At 48.3% G+C, this 17,980-nt stretch overlaps 1 protein-coding gene across 2 annotated transcripts in view; it reads right to left on the reverse strand.

Moving 5' to 3' along the window:
* Positions 1-17,980, reverse strand: part of GCFC2 (GC-rich sequence DNA-binding factor 2) — a 326,773-nt gene that overhangs the window by 228,036 nt on the left and 80,757 nt on the right. For both annotated transcript variants that reach the window (XR_013596099.1, XM_078647698.1), the window contains exon 3: positions 15,555-15,752. Coding sequence is in view for 1 of the 2 variants with exons in the window: in XM_078647698.1 (XP_078503824.1) it covers positions 15,555-15,752 (198 nt within the window). In the remaining variant the exon portion in view is untranslated. The remainder of the gene's footprint in view (positions 1-15,554; positions 15,753-17,980) is intronic.

Consider the following 17,980-nt stretch of genomic DNA (forward strand, 5'->3'; position numbering starts at 1 on the left):
CATTTTAAAACTTGTGTGTGGTGTCACTTACCTGATAACTTGTTGTTTTTAAAAGGCAAATACTGCCAACTGCACGCAGCTGATCTAAAAGCTGTCGCGTGCTTAATCACCCTTCAGCCGCCGCCATCAGCCCAGGCGTGCGCGCTAGACCACGCCCACCTGATAGGCCACGCCCACTTGACCGCCTACTTAAACGCCGAATACTAGCGTCCACCCATTGATCCTTGACCCAGCCCTGAGGCGGAAGCCGGGTGCTGGAGGTACTACAAAAATTGCATATTTGTCTGCATTTTAAAACTTGTGTGTGGTGTCACTTACCTGATAACTTGTTGTTTTTAAAAAGCAAATACTGCCAACTGCACGCAGCTGATCTAAAAGCTGTCGCGTACTTAATCACCCTTCAGCCGCCGCCATCAGCCCAGGCGTGCGCGCTAAACCACGCCCACCTGATAGGCCACGCCCTCTCCTCCTTTGCTAGAAATGTGTGGGTATAGGAAGCGCAGCGGACGAGCGCAGCGGGAGCGCCGTTTACGCGCCAAAGGCGCGCCTAAGGCAAGCCCGTCTGCGCCCGTCCGCGCCAAGACCGCGACAGGCGCAGGAAACTCTGCCCACACCTCCCCCCACATCCGCTACCAGTCCAGTGACCTCTATCAACTACAGAGCTCCAAGCACTGTCCCTGCATATTAGACCCAACTACCCTAGCCGGCTCAGTCAGCTGCAAACTCTGCCGCTGGACTATTATCCAACACCCAGACTACACACCCGCCGCCCCATCACCCCCCAAGGCTCCCCAGCCCCTATTCAAAGGAGGACTAATTAATGCACGCTCCATGTGCAAGCACAATCAAGATATACACGATCTCATCTACAATTCCGATCTTGATTGCCTAATGATAACCGAAACATGTCTAACGGAAGACAGCAACCCCGATATTGCAGTCTCCCTACCCCAGGGCTACTAATTTTTCAGACATGACAGAGTTAAAGGAAGAGGCGGAGGTGTCGCCATTATACTTAAGAACACCTTCCCTTGCCATACTTTCAATCTAGAGCCCTTAAAAAATACAGAAGGCTTAGGCTTTTCAATTAAATTGAATGAACATACCTCCTTCTCAGGTGGTCTTATCTATCGCCCGCCCGGCAATGCCACCAAGTTTCTTGACTCACTGTGTGATTCCCTGGGACACTTTTTACTAAGATACCCACACTTTACCCTACTTGGGGATTTCAACCTACATCTTGAATCCAAATCCGATGCTCAAACCATCAACTTCTCCCAAACCCTCGAGATGTTCAACATCCAGCAACTGGTCACCTCACCCACGCACTCTCTTGGTCATACCCTTGATGGTGTGTGCACCAACCTCTCCTCCCTAACCACCCTGCCCCCTTTGCCACAGATCTGGTCTGATCACTCTCTGATCCCATTCCACATTAAGAATGTGCTTCCGCCTCCCTGCAATAAAACGAACTCTCACCTCACCAACACCATCAACTGGAAAAAGGTCCAAGAAAACATTAGTCTCAAACCCCTAATGCAATCCCAATCCCCCACCTTATCGGGGAACGTCGAAATCGACGCCGACCTTTTCCATAACTGGATCACACATGAAATGAAATCTAGAAACCCTCCCAAACGTCCTTGTACCTCCCTGAAAAAAACCAAAACCAATGCTCCTTGGTTCACACCTGACCTAGCTACCGCTCATTTACTATGTAAGAAGGCAGAACGTAAATGGCGCAAGTCTTACGATAAAGTCAATCGTCTTTCCTACATCCTTATAAGGAAATCTTATCTCTCTAAAATCAAAACGGCCAAAAAAGCTTTTTACGTTAACGCCATCAAAGATTCCAGCCAAAAACAAAAGACGCTGTTTGCAATAGTTAAATCGTTTACTCAGCCCAAAGCACTGCTACCAGAAATTCCCCCATCTCAGGATCTGTGCGACCAAATCTCTGATTATTTTGAAGACAAAATTACCTCCATGCAAAACAATTTCCCCACTTCGGATACCCCTCTCGTTCCCCCCCTCCCGGACTCTCGTGTCGGTAAACTTAGAAGCTTCTCTCCGGTGACTTTAGCGCAAACCAGAGAAGTTATCCTGGCCTGCAAATCGGGCTCCCCGTCTGACCCCTGTCCCCCTAAAATACTCCACCAACTAATTGAGGTGTTGAATCCTACTATCAACAACATAGTCAATTCTTCACTCCTCACAGGATCTGTCCCCCGCCGCTGGAAGAAGGGAATTGTCAAACCCCTCATGAAAAAGGCCAACAAATCCCCGACAGACCTGACCAACCTTCGCCCGATTTCATTACTCCCGGCCCTGGGAAAAATAACGGAGCAACTAGTTTATAGAGAGCTAAAACGCCACCTTGAAGATAACAACATTCTTCACCCTCAACAATCGGGTTTCCGTCCAAAACACTCGACCGAAACTGCACTGATAGAATTGTCTGATACCATCAAACTGTTACAAGATCAGAGGAAAAACTCAGTTCTTATCCTCCTCGACTTAACGGCGGCGTTTGATACCATTTCCCACTCCATTCTTATCAGCAGACTTATGGACATTGGCATTTCTGATTCCGCTCTGTCCTGGATAAAGTCATTTCTCACCGATCGATCACAAACCGTCGCTCTTGGTCCCTTCCACTCCAAAGAAAAAACGGTTTCCTCAGGTGTACCGCAGGGGTCCATTCTGAGTCCCCTCCTTTTCAATATCTATCTCATTCCACTCCTGTCCCTAATCGAATCATTTGGCATACCAGTCACCTCGTATGCCGATGACACACAACTCATTGTGCCATTAGAGGACAACTCCACCTCAGCCGAGCTCAACCTCAAACATTGCCTAACTGAAGTCTTCCGCTGGATGGACAGCAACCACTTAAAGTGCAACTCTAGCAAAACCGAGATCCTTCCGATTGGAAAAAACACCTCCTTCTGTCCAGCCCTCTGGTGGCCAGACGATTCAGCCGCTCCCCCCCAGACAGTCACATCGGCCAGGAATCTAGGCGTCATTTTTGACTCTGACCTCTCCTTTGATCAACATGCCAGAACTGTAGCCGGCAAATGTTTCGGAATAATCAAATCCCTCAGAAAATTCTTTGACTTCCTTCCAATCGATGCCAGAAAAAACGTGACAGTAGCGCTTATACTTTCACGCTTAGACTACTGCAACGGCCTTCTTGCAGGGGCAAAAAAGAACACGCTATCGAAACTTCAAAGTGTGCTTCATACAGCCGCGCGACTGGTCCTCAGGCTACCCCGCAGAGCCTCCATCCCCGCAGAGCCTCCATCTCCGCAGCCCTCTGGACCTTACACTGGCTACCCCTCCACAAAAGAATTCTTTTTAAAATATTGATCATTGCCTTCCGTGCCTTCAACAAAACAGGCCCTAAATACCTCTCCAGACGCTTTCCCCACTACACCCCCAGTCGCTCCCTCCGCTCGTCCCTTGACAATCTCATCCTCCCTACTAAATACAACCTGAAGACAAAGGGCGGTAAAACCTTAAGCTTTCTGGCCACGAAAGCATGGAATAGCCTGCCCAAAACCCTCAGACAACAGACCCTTGAAAAACCCTTTAGAAAGCTCTTAAAGACCTGGATTTTCAACCTCTCCGACGACTATTCCAAAGCAGCCATCTAACCTCCCCTCTACTCTAGGACTTCTACTTAAGGACTGGTCTCCCAGGATCTTCAGCGCCAAGATGCTCCCTCCGGAGCGAACGTCGCGCTCTATAAATAACCTCACAAATATCATAATGTTTTCACACTGATCCTCCATCACTACCACATACATCAAACATGTTTTATTAAAGTATGCCTCAGAGAAATAGCATTTAAAGTTGCACAATAATGTAGCAACATGTTTTTTTCAAGTTAAATTTTTTTGTGTACATTTCCTTTTGAAAGCAATCAAGTTTTTCTTTCATGCTTCTTCATGCATTTGCATATAATCAGAGACAGGGGCAGTTTCTGGTGCTGGGCGCCAGAGCTACTCCCCTCTATGCAATTACCATCCAAAAGGCGTGTAAGGTTAAAGTCATTACCATCATATTTCCATTTTAATGCTGTGCCTTTCTCTGCCTACATGACACTCGCCGAAACGGACGTCAGGCAGTTTCTGTTGGATACCTGCGCTGGTGCGCATATCACAGTTCGGATCGTGATTTTTTCGCAGCCTACGGGCTGACATTCTGCCAGCCCGGACCTTCAATGCTTGTGGGTCCTAGGGTCGCTCAGTAATGATGAGATGCAACTTTGTATTTTGGAATCAGCCCCAAGCGGGTACAGTGTCAACCCAGTACTTCCCAGGGTTGTCTGTTAATGCCAATACTGCCTCTCAATACCCCACCCTTCCCCAAGTCATAACTAGGTGGGGTGTGGTCAGCAAACATAACTGGCCCCACCCAAGCCTGTGACGAGTGGGAAAGGGAGGGGTTAAAGCCTTGTCTGTTCATAAGAGACCTGCATCACAGCAATGCAGTGCATGTTGCGCAGAGCTCATTTTTGTTAAGTGTGTTTTCATATGCATGGAGTGCGCTGGTTGGAAGATGTGCATATTTTACATTTTTAGTGTTTGGCTGTGCTCGTTGCCGGTATCTGTGTTGTCCTAGGTGAGGTTTCGTATCTTCCATCCTGTGCTCCGGTCGTCGGTCTCTAGATTGGAATCTACTGTCAGCTCAAAGAAGTGAGGCGGCTGCAGGCAGTGTAGTCACAGGTCTACGAACTGCGAGTTCAGGCCCCTCTTTCCTTGCTTGTTCCCTTTCTTCTCCACCCCTTGTTTGTGGCTATCCTCTCATCCCCACCCCATACTCTGCCCTTAAGCTCTGCTATCTTTTACTGCTCGAGCCTGGACTTTTTTTGTGTTTGAGCAATCAGTGGTCTGAGTGTGTGGAGCAAGCGGTGGTGGGGGTCAGGTGTGCAACTGTGACCTGCAGAATTAGGGTCGGTGCAGAGGTCGCAGGACAGGGGTCAAAAACGTCCGAGCACAGATTGCCAGGATATACTCCTATCCTAAAGTCTCTGTTTGAGGAGGTTCTCTAGGTGGGTAAATAATCACAGACTAGTTATTCCCAGTCATATCAATGTGCTACAAATTGATTTAGGTTTGTCTTTGATTTGGAAAGTCGGAATTTAGAGTGGATGCCTTCATGATGCTTTACTATTGGCCACAGATTAACTCAGCCTGTTTAAATGACATGCAGCTTCATTCTTCTTAGCGCCTTTTTGGTTCTTCGGTATGAAAGCTATATATCCGATTGCTATGTTGTAAACTTCTATCACATGGTATTGTGTATTGGCTCGCTGTGTTGAAGCGGTCCGCTTGCGAGCGTGCATGCAGATTAGGCCCCGATTAAAACAAATAGCCTGCATTACAGAAGCCCAGGTAATGCAGGTGTAGCAGCAAGTGTGTGTTTCTGCCACATATCTCCAACTATCGTCTCTTCCCTTCACCTTGTTTGGCTCTATTATTCAATCCTCCAGTCTCTTATCGACCAGAACTCAACCCCTGAGATTCAACCCCCTCCCTGCTACAAGCAGTTCCTCAAGAGTCCATCTTGTCACAAACACATTTATAGACCAGGGACTCTGGAAACCAGCTTCAGAAACGTATTGCCGGTTGTGCAGCTGACTTTGCACATTTGAGACATATTGCTCATCCTAAATAGGATGCCTATTTAAATACTAATTTCAGTGGCAAGGGTTTAAGCTGCCTGCTTTGATGTCGATTTGAAACCTGCAGCGCTTTGAAGCCCTCGATAAGGACTAAAAAGAAACAGGAAACGTGTGAAGGAATCTTTGTACATACACTTTTAAAGGGTCACAGAAGTGTTTACACCTTCCCATGTGTTTTGAATGGAGGCACAGACTAGTGAGAATTGGATCTGGTTGGTTAATACCCTGCACTGAGCTTTTGCTATAGCCGAATAACTGGCAAGGAAAACACTCTAGGTCCAATTTGCTCGCTGGTGACGAGGCACATTGTGTGCATTTGTGTCAGAATTCGCTGATCTATGTTACATTTGAAAATTAGGAAATGCATAGATGCCGTGGTAGCTAGCTTGTTGGATTGCACTGACCCGTAATCAACTGGATGCATTTTATTTTTTTTATTTTTTTATTTATTATTTTTTTTTTGGTTAAAAACTTTTATTGAGCAACAAAATCATGTGTACAGAGATGGGCCTACAACCACACGGGCTGGCCGCTAAGATCGGAGCATAACACGGTATAAGACAGTGGTCGCCATTCTGGCGGTCAGGCACAATCCGGATACAAAATGTCGCCCACAATATGGAACAGGATAAGACATTTTTCTTATTTTAAAGCACACCAAAAACAACAAACAACAAAAACAAGGCGAAGGAGTAATACACAGAGAGTCAGCCCTGGAGGGGGGGGGAAACGTCACTAAGCAGGAACACAAAGTCACAATCAGTAGGCTAAGTCAAGGCGGGGGGACAGCGGGGAGGTCAATCAAACCAAAGGACAGTATACAAAAGTTCAGGAACGCCAATCTAGGGTGACAAGGGAATATCAGGGACCTCCACCAGGGGAGGAGCACAAATACATCAAACCAAAGGACAGTATACAAAAGTTCAGGGACGCCAACCTAGGGTGACAAGGGAACATCAGGGGCCTCCACCAGGGGAGGAGCACAAATATCCCCGCGATAGGCATTCCACTGACACCAGATCTTCGTCCATGCCCTAGGTCTGCCCCTGGCTGTGTAGACAGTCTTTTCGCGGAACATAGACCAGTCCATGTTTTCTTCCCACACGGAGACAGTGGGGGGCCTGTGCGAGCCCCAAAGTTGCGCTATGTCCCGCTTCGCCACCATATACCCCAGGGTCGCCCACCTGGTTTGGGCCACCGAACAATCGGTAGGTTCCCAAACATTCAACAAACATCTCCTTGCCTCCGGCACCAGGGCAATTCCAGTCACAGCAGCCATCACCGCAAGTACCCCCGTCCAATAGGCAGCCACCCTCAGACACTCCCAAAGAATGTGAAGAAACGTGGCACTCATCCCACACCCACGCTTGCAGAGGCCATCCGGGGAAAAACCCATCACAACCAAACGAGGACCAGTAACATACACCCGGTGGAGGATCTTGAGCTGAACAAGACGGAGACGGGCCGGAATGGCGACCTCTTTCGGAGAAGATAGCGCCAATTGCCAATCCTCGTCATCCAATTCCAGCCCGTCGCCGACCCATGCCTCCCGAAGTCGAACGAGCAAGTCCGTGCGATTGTGAATAAGCTTCTTATAAATCAAGGAGATAGTGCCATCAGGGATATGACCGTCCAGGATACGATCTTCGAGGGGGGAGGACTCGGGGACAGCGGTACCGGAAGGCAGAACAGAAGTGAGGGCATGACAGACCTGTAAATATCTAAAAAATTCCCTATCACTCAGGTCATAATCCTTCCGAAGGGCCTCGAAGGACTTCACCGTTCCATTCGCACACACGTCACCCACTCTACAGATCCCAATCATGTCCCAGCGGTCAAACCCCTTCGTTGTCCACAGACATCCCAAAAGCACAGACGCGAAAAGCGGAGTCGCCAGCGTCACTCGTTCATCCCACCATAAGCTCACATTCGCAGCACGCCACACACGAACCGCGATCCTAGTCGGTCCCGTAAGGTGGAGCCCAGACGACCTAGAGTAAAGCGCTCTATTAAAGTCACCACCCGGTAGCTGGAGTCTGTCCATTTCAAAGGCCGGATCCGGACCCGGGGAATACATCGAATGGTTAATGGCAGACAGTTGCGTAGCCCAATAATATCTTCTGATATCAGGAAGTGCTATACCCCCGTCATACCAAGGGATGGTGAGCTTCGCAAGTGCAATACGTGGGCGCACGTCCCAAATCAGTTGCCTTTGTAGACTCTCGACCTCTCGGAAATAAGTAGCGGGGATATCGTCATAGCAATACTGGAGCGCGTAAAGGAATCGCGGCAAGGACATCCTCTTGAAAAGGGCGGCCCTGCCCAGCGGCGACAAGGGTAATTTACGCCAGCGAGCCACGTCCAGCCTCAATCTATGAAGCGGGGGAAGGAGATTACGTTCAAATCTGAGCGACGAATCCAATGTAATAAAAACCCCCAAGTATTTGAAACCGGACTGAACAACCTAGATGGGAAATCTATTTGGCAACGGGGGCAGATCACCCGAAATAGCATAGACGCAGGATTTAGCCCAGTTTATAATCAAACCAGAATTCTTACCAAACGAGGCGAGAACGTCAAACAGGACATTCAAAGATTTACGCGGGGAAGTAAGATAAAGAAGAATGTCGTCCGCATAAAGCGAAACACGGTCCTCAAAATCTGGGGACCAACGTTTACCCTTGAGAGAAGGTTCCCATCGAATCCACGCAGCTAGCGGCTCTAACGCGAGAGCAAAAAGTAGTGGAGACAAGGGGCACCCCTGTCTGGTCCCCCTACCAAGGGGAAAGGGAGCCGACACTCGACCGTTAACCACGACCTGTGCCAGGGGGTCGGTATACAGCAGCTTCACCCACCCGATGAACCCCGGGCCAAAACCAAATTTCTCAAGAGCCGCCCAAAGGTAGGGCCACTCTATCGTGTCGAAGGCCATCGAGGCATCCAACGAAGCCAAAATGGCCGGCTCCGTCAGAAGCCCCGCCCTCGCGATGGCTCCATGAAGGCGACGCAGATTAAGAGCTGTGTTACGGTGCGGGATAAATCCGGATTGGTCCGGATGAATCAAGTCACTAATGACCGTTAGGAGGCGAGTAGCCAGGACCTTGGCAAGAACCTTAGGCTCGACATTCAACAGGGAGATGGGTCTATATGACGAACAAAGATCCCGGGGCTTACCACAATCATGGCCAGACGCTGGTCATAAGGGAGAGCACCCCGCTCACGGGACTCCGAAAACATTGTTCGAAGATAGGGCGCAATCTGATCAGGGCGCAGTTTGCATAACTAGATTGGCAAACCGTTCGGGCCCAAAGCCTTGCCCGAACGAAGAGAGCGAATAGCAGCCGCGATTTCGTCCGTAGAGAACGGGGCCTCCATGGAGGACCGCTCCAAGTCGGAGAGGCAGGGCAAAGCTATGTCGCGCAGCAAGAGGCAAGAGTCGTCTTCATCCCTTACCGACACTGGGGAGTAAACCGCACGAAAGTAGTCCGCAAAGCATTCCACTATTCCAACCGGGTCCGTCACCCGCACACCATTCAAAGTCTGAATCACAGGCACCACTCGATTCGCCCTTTCTTTCTTGTCCAACCAGGCAAGTAACTTACCCGCTTTGTCCCCAACATCATACAGACGACCCTGTTGCTCCCTAAACATCATTTTGGCCGCATCTGTGACCAGAGACTTATAGGCAAATTGCTTCAGACCCAGGGCATGGAGTTTGGCACGAGTGACACCCGATTCCAGGTCAGCCTCCATCTCAAGTATTTCCATCTCAAGATCCACCACCTCCCGATTCCTTGCCTTTTTGGTTTCAGCAATAAGTACAGGGCCTGCCCACGAATTACTGTCTTAAAAGCCTCCCATAGGGACACAGCAGAAGAGACAGACCCCTCGTTATCCAGAAAGTAATTGTCCAGGGACGTAATCAATTGACCACGGGTCTCAGGGGAGGCCAGGTACCAAGGGTTGATAGGAGCCACCCGGCCCGCCGCCTCCACCCCCACATCAAAACAGAGCCAGAGCGGAGAATGGTCCGAGATGCCCCGGGGAAGGTGCCTAATCTCCCGGACAGCCGACGACTGTTCAGCTGGCATGAGGAAGTAATCTAATCTAGACAAACTTCCATGGGCCCCAGAGTGGAAAGTATACTGAAGTTGAGTGGGGTGCATAAGTCTCCAGCAGTCCACCAAACCAAAGGTATCCAAAAAGCCACCCAGCCATAAATGGGTCGAAGGAATATCCCTAGGGGGGTAACGATCACTCAGACCAGAGAGAACAGAATTAAAGTCACCAGCCATGAAAAGAGCACCATCAGGGAGTCCCAACAAAACTCGGCCCAAATCAGAGAAGGTAGAGGTCTGCAGGCCAGGGGGCACATAGACGTTGAACAGGGAAAGGGTCTTGCCCTCATATCGTCCCACGAGGACGGCATAGCGCCCCAGATCATCGAGGATCACATCATCTATCGCAAGGGGAAGAGAAGCCCGGACAAGGATGCCCACCCCCCTAGAACCCGTTGTAAACCCTGAGTGCGCAACAAGACGATAGCCCCACCTATTCATCGCGCGACAAGTATTGCCCACTAGGTGTGTGTAACAGGGGTCAGCTGTCATGCCCCGAAGAGGGGTCCTCAATAACGATGTCCGACCCCCCCTTTTATCTCCGCAGCCTAGACATCCCCTCGGAGGACCTGGTCCCGAAGTATACTCCTGTGACGAGGAAGACGATGGCGACTGGGGGCCCTTTAAATGGACAAGCAGCTTGATGGAGGAGTCGTCGTCTCACCTGTATAAGGGAGGAGCGGACGATCAAGCGGTGTGTTTCTACATAGGAGGAGCGGACAGTGTGGCAGAGAGCGGAGAGGCGGGAAGCAGCGAGGAGAACTGGAGGAGAGGAGCGTGGCGTAGAGAAGACGAGAGTACAGCGGACGGCGAGAGGAACGAGAGCCGAGGACGGGGACCCGAGGAGGAATCCACCGACTCAGCGGAGACCGAAAGGAGCACCGGAAAAGCAGGAAGCCGATCTGCACGAACAGCTGAGCCCGGAGGCCAACACCACGAGCCGCCCAGCCGTACGCCAGGAGGGGTACGGCTCCTCGAGGTACGTGAGCGCTTCCTGGGGTGGTGGAGGAAAAAGGGAAGGGGGACACCTTAGCCGATAAGAGCACTGTTACCGTTGTGGTACCCATTCCCTCACTTGTACCGTCACAAGCACTACCTAAGTATCTTCAGAGCACCGGGTGTATCCCTCACTTCCCCGCTCCCTGGCTAGGTACACAAACGGAATCGCTAATTGAATTACTTACGTGTCTTCTCTTTTCTGCATGTACCCCGGCGAACGACAAGAGCGGTCAGAACGGAGCCTCCGGCGCCCAGCAGAAGGCGGAGTCCCCTCCGTAGAGGAGAAGAAGAAGTTCGGAGGAAGACCCCACGAGAGAGAAGCAGATCCCCACGGAGAGGAGCCACAAGGAAAACCTGTACTGACTCACTACTTGCAAAATTAAACCTTGCTACTACAAAGACCCGCTTATTGCCTCTTCCTGTCCCCGCCGTTACAGTGTGTCTCCTGCAGAAAGACAATATCGGGAGACAAACGTCGCAGGCATCGCAACACCACCCCTCGCTTTATACGATCCCCTAGACCATTGACATTCCATGAAATAAACCTCAACCCGCTACCCCCATCCCACGAAGTAATGCAGAAACCACCCCCCAATGAGCATGACACTGAAAGTACAAGTAGCAAAATAGAATCGCCTTGAAAAAACAAAACACAAACTACAAACGCCCCAACAACCCCCCCCCAATACCCAAGGAAACACCCCCCACCCTGCACCCCTGCAGTAGACAAAAAAGCCACCCCAACATGCAGTGTGCCTGTCGCCCAAAAACCCCCATTCTACAAAAAGACCCCGGAGGAGGAAAAGGCCCTGTCCCACCCGCCACCCCGACAGAAATAAGGGGAGAAGAGAGTACACAGAAAACAGATCACTCAAGTACAGAACCCAGGAAGAAATTACATGATACGGAAACCGGGGCCCAGATAATAAGTTCAACTCTCCACGCCACCCTCGGCACCACCCGGGTGCTCGGTGGGATCAGCGAAATTAGGCCGGTCCGGCAGAGAGTCCAGCCAGTCATTTACCGAATCAGGTCGATCAAAGAAAAGGGTCCGTTCATTGTACTCCACTCGCAGCCTGGTAGGAAAAAGCATGGCGTATCGCAGACCCAGGTCCCGAAGACGCTTCTTGACTCCACGGAAGCCCATTCGCTGCCTCTGCACCAGCTGCGAGAAGTCCGGATAGAAGTTCACCGTGGCATTTTCGAAGGCCACCGGGCCCTTAGCTCTCGAGGCCTGCAGGATAGCGTCTCGGTCCCTATAGTAAAAAAGTTTTGCGACAATGGGCCTCGGCGGGGCGCCCGGCTTGCCCTGGCCACCGGGAACATGATGGGCACGTTCCACCGCAAAGAATTTGCTCAATCCGGATGGAGAAAGGTAGTTTTGTATCAAGTCCTCAACCAGGAGATCAACAGAATGCGGATCAGGATTTTCCGGGACACCAATAACACGTACATTACAACGCCGTGCCCTGTTTTCAAAATCCTCCAAGCGCTGAGTCATGAAATCGTTCGCCTTTCTGAGGTTGCCGATCTCCGTCTGTATCTCCGAGACGTCGGCCGTGAGGCTAGATGACTTGAGGTCCAATGACTTCACCTTCTCATTGGTTTTAGATAAGTCGGCCCGAATCAGGTTCACATCAATAGCCACAGTATCAATTTTGTGGGCCAGAGCTTCATACTGTTGGCCGATGGTTTCTCTCATACCCGAGATGGCACACATGATGTCCTGCAGGGACGGCTCCGCCGAAGCCTCCGAAGGGTGCCCCACTGCACTCTGGCCAGACAAGGCGGCACCGGGGGACACCTTCGACTGTGTGTACCGGTCCATGATATTAGACTGGACCGGGCCCCCGCGAATGGGCGTCTTGGTCTTCCGCCGCTCTTGGTCCCCCCTGCCAGTCATATCGGAGACCGCGTCCCCACGGGACCCACGCGACCTGGTGAAAATGGCCACAGGAAGACAGGGCGCCGGAGCCAGAAGTCAGCAGTGAGGGCAAGACAAGGTGCGAACCGGCCCGGAGGGACACGAAGCAGACAAAAGGCTCAACTGCAATCTCGCGCCGCTGGACTCAGTACCGGCCAGACACCACCGTTGGAAGACATAGCCTGAGTCAGAATCGAAACCGAAAGTTAAGAGGGGGACCCATGAGTCGAGTCCCCCTGCCGCTGTTGTTCAACTCCGACACGGCAACAGAGCCCCACCAAGACCCGGGCGCGCCACCAAGGCGGGCCCCGAAAGTTTGAGTCGATGTAGCTTCGGTGCCCCTTGTCCAATTCAAAATCCGAAAACAATATTAAGATCAGCCCAGGTTCCTCTCCATTAATCCTTGTGAGAAATCAGGATATGTTCAGGATATCATGCCGGGAGTGGCGGGGGTCCGGAGAGCGCTGTGCTCACGCGGCCATCACGGATGCCCGCCAAGCTCCTCCTCCCTGGATGCATTTTAAAATGTATGGACTTAGTCTTAAGAAAGCTTTTAAATTACCCTCATCAAGTTTTAGCTTCATGCTCCAACCAAGAATTTTTTTTATTGATATTTCTATTTACTTTTCTCTTTTTAATTCTTGTAAGTTAATGAAGACTTTCCTATTTTATACCAGTTTCTTTTTACATTTCTAGTTGTGACTGAATGATCTTAACTCATTGTGCAATTGAGGCCGATTTGCTACTGTATCCGCCGTGCTGCAGAATCGAATCCGACCTGAACTTTGTGTAGCCCTCGGAAGAGGCAGAGTGCACTCCCAGGAGTTCTCTTTTACACAGGGCACTGTGCAGCAGCCTGTGCACCCTATGCATCATATATGCTACATCGCAGAAGCTTATCTTTATATGCATTTGATATATGTAAAACTGTACGTATATAAACAATTACATGGCTTTCCAGGCATTATTGAAGGCCTGAAGAAGTTACCTTAGGCTATTGCAGAGACATTTACAGAACGTTGTCAGATTCATCACGTGTAATACTCTAGGGTCGAGACGCCATGCACCAAGAAGCTCTGGGGCACTTGTCCACCCCCCTTCTCTGCCTACGAACTCCCCAGGGAGTGGGACACAGTGGTGAGGGGGCCTTACTACCCCATAAAACCACACCCGTGGTCCGGGTAATTCTCCTACGTTTTACTCTGTCGCAGTCTCTGTGCAAAAGAGAACTTGTGGATGCAACACTCTTAAACGGCACTGCAGGCTCCACCTGATTTATACATTTTGTATTAATGGTGCAGGGCCACAAAAAAGAAGGACTGCAAGGGCAGCCTTTGTCAGATTTCTTCTGTTTTGCAGTAATACCATACAACAGCTGATATTGGGAGAGAAGTGCACTGTGTTATACTGTTTGAAATATATGTGTGGTGCAGTGGGCAGGTCTGCCGTTGACCCTTTTTTCTGTTCTACAAGGGCAGGGTATTTAACGTACAAACGTGGAGAAAACCCAATTGAAAACTTAGAGTCGTAATGGTGCCATTTAAAGGGACTAACTACTTCATGCCAATGGTTCCAACAAAGCTCCACACCTTTTTATTGCATTTCTGTTTTTCCATTGTCCTAGGTTTTTTATACGTGAAATCTCTTCATTGACGTCACAACTACAATTTCACAATTACTTTATAAACCTTCTAGGTTTCTTAAATTTGCTTGCAAATGCACCATCTGTCCACTCTTTTTTTCAAAAGATTTCTGGGGAAAAATCCCCTCTTACCTCCCGCATGGCAGTCTGGCTCACTCGCTATGCTCGCTTGACACAGTTTACTCATTCCAAACTTTTACACTCCCCCACTTTCAAATGTCACCAGCCGCCACTGATGAGAGATGCTTTATATGTTGCCTCAAACAGTTGAATTGTGTGATCATATGTACACATTTTTGCTCTGGAACCACTGTCAGCATCACAAGTTGAGCTCACTGTGTTTCCCTAGAGGGCTTATCACAAAAGTAAAAGATTTTATATTAATGAATCATACACAGAAATCTGAACAGCCTACAGATTCAAATATGGGCTTAGCAGCATACACTGCTCGCTCACAGATTGATTCTGTAAAACCGTTACTAAAAGGCTAAAGCTGAGGGAAGTGGCGGGGTCGGGCCTACTTGTCCCTAAGTAAAATAGGATATAATGCACGTGTGATAAGCAGACGGGGTGTACCAGTCCACCAAAATCTAAGTTAGGCCCTTAATTCTATATTTCCAAGATCAGTAAAGTGGACACAGTAAACCTGGATAGAAGCAAAAACGTGTTCTCTACAGCACATAGAAGTAACACTTGTTGATAATATTACTACTAGATCCGTAATATTAGCTTTCATACTTTGGTGAATGAACCAAAAGCATGGGTATTATACGTATACGGCACAGATGTATCTAGTTTTTTCCAACAGACACTGTATCAAGTTGGAGAACAAAATACCGAAATTTGTATATGACATTAAGCTATTGCCTCAGTGTTGACATCAAAGTAAATACTAATGGTAAAAGTAATGTTGCTTTTGGACACATGGTCTCAAGAAACTAGTCTATATGTTGTAGGCTGCAATGTCTTTTCACTGTACGTAATCAAACAGTACTAAACATTAAGATAGTCTTCCACAAGTAGACTAGTTCCAATGCCTGCTTTTATCACAAAGAGGACCAGCATGGGTTTCACAGCTACTGCACTACAAATCTTCAAATAAATTTTCTTGGACAAAATTGTTATCACTACCTAGAACAAACATAAATTTACTTTACAAAGAAGTAGAATCTAACTCCAAACCTGCTGCAAGATTCTGCTTTTCCTCAGATGAATCAGAATGAGAAGAACTGGAATCAGAAGAACTTGACTGCGAAGAACTGGATTGGCTAGTGGATGATGAACTCTGAGAATCTTCACTTCCTGATGATTGCCCACCATCTTCCACCTTATGCACATCTTCAAAGTTGCGGTCTGCTGCTTCCTCAAATGGGGACATTTCTTGAAAGAAAGTGAAAGGTGTAAATGAATTAAAACATCAGATTTGCAATTTTGCACCCATAAATGTAAATTTGAGACTCTGAAGGTGGATTCACTCAAGAGGAAAATATTTTAGACATCTTTGCAGTTTACCACATACGTGTGGGAATACCATAAAACGTGTTCAAACCCTGAGAGAAGTCACTGGAAAACAAACTAATGAACCAAAAAAATCATCACTTTATCACCTGCTATCAGTTACATTCTCATTTGCTCAAATCTAACATTCTACACAGAATTTATAGTGCAAACCTTTAAAATAAATTCCCCATTAAACATATTCATCTTCATTACATTGTCTTTGAATTTTTACATCCATTACACAATGAGTCGACGTCTTAATGTGAGTAGGCAGATCTTATTGCTCCTTGAAATCAGATATATTGTTATCAACACTTGCCCTAAATATAGATAAACCCCAGAAAACATATAATTTAGTTAGTGGAGAAGTGTGGCTCAGGGGTTAGAGGCGGCAGACCCGGAAGCTGAGATCGGTCCTGGACCAGGGTTCAATTCCCCGCCTCGGCGGGTCTTGGGCTCAAAAAAAATTCCACGGACTTGATAATTCTCGCTCTGGTGCCTACTCGACTCACGGGTTCACACTCTGCGACTCTGGGCAATAGCTTGCTTAATCTCCACAACGGCCCCTCGCGGCGGGATGCCTGGCTTTCACCTTGTGGATACCCTGCCGGGGTTATCTCACAGGGGAATACCAGGACGGGTTCCCTAAGCAAGCGCTTAGATACCGACCTCGGTTGGTGATTTGCGCTATATAAATACATTTACATTTACATTTACATTTACATTTACATTTACATTTAGTTAGTTATTAAATTTATAAGGCGCAATAGCAACCCAAAAGGGTTTCCCGCGCAAGGAGTAGGTCCACGGCTTAGATGAAAACAGGAGAGGCAGATTATCTGTCAAAGAGCCATGTTTTTAACGACTTGCAAAACTGAACATAGTCAGTCTCATTCCGGAGTGCTGTGGGTAATGCATTCCAGAGAGAGGGACCAAGATAAGAAAAAGACCTACCACCCATCTGAGCTAATTTGAATTTAGGGATGATAAACCTAAGAAAACACAAGAAACCTACCGGTCTACAAACCATGAGACGTAGTATAACCGAGGCACTAAAACGTCTAGGTCATGAAGACAAGAGACATGCATAAGGTAGAAAGGAATCTCATCAGCCCACATACGTGGCTACTCATCATCTGGGATTAGTTGCTGGTTACAAAATTCGTACCGCCAGCAAAAAACAGGTGGTCTCAAAACTGTACTTGTTTTGTACCCCAGTGATCGGTACAGCCACATGTCAGTTTTGATATGTGATGCTGAAGGTTTGCAGTGCAATAAAGTGAAAATAATAATAATAACAAAGTGCAAGTGTTAAAATTGGCTACTAGGATATTACCAGAAACTTTAATAAACACTATCCTAGCGTCAACTCTAAAAACAGAGCTTGAAAAAATAACTACTATGCGATGAAATAGCAGGTCTACATGTTTCAGCCACTTGGATATTCCTATCCAGGCTTTCGTCAGGACCAAAAACAACAACGCTACTGCAAAATTTGTGAAATAAAGTATTAACAACTGAAATAGTTGGTGCGATACATCCTACCATATTCTTTTGCTTCCATCAGGTAAGCGAATAGTGCAGATGACGATGAGTAGCCATGTATGTGGACTGATGGGATTCCTTTCTACCTTATGCAGGTCTCTTGTCTTCATGACCTAGACGTTTTAGTGCCTCTGTTATACTACGTCTCATGGTTTGTAGACTGGTAGGTTTCTTGTGTTTTCTTCGGTTGCTGATTGGGGAGAAAACACTACCTGGTCTTTAAATATTTCCCTAGGACCCTCTGTTAAAGTATTTGTATATGGGATGATAAACCTCCCTTGAGTGGCGGAGCGGAGGTTACGGGAGGGAAAATAAAGACTGACCAGGGATTAAAGATAACGAGGAGCGTGACCAGCTCTGATTTTATGCATATAGCTCAATGCCTTGAATTTTACCCTGTTTTTCACCCTAAGCCAGTGCAGCTTACGTCAATAGGTGGAGATGGAGGTAGGGTTCGGGACTCCGCACAAGAGTCTAACCGCTTAGTTTTGTACCATCTATAGTCTGTGGACTACAGTTTTGTTAGAGCCTAGATATAGTACATTTCCGTAGTCAAGCCTTGA

Source organism: Lissotriton helveticus, chromosome 6 (genome assembly GCF_964261635.1).
Source record: "Lissotriton helveticus chromosome 6, aLisHel1.1, whole genome shotgun sequence".
Classification (NCBI taxonomy): Eukaryota; Metazoa; Chordata; class Amphibia; order Caudata; family Salamandridae; genus Lissotriton; species Lissotriton helveticus.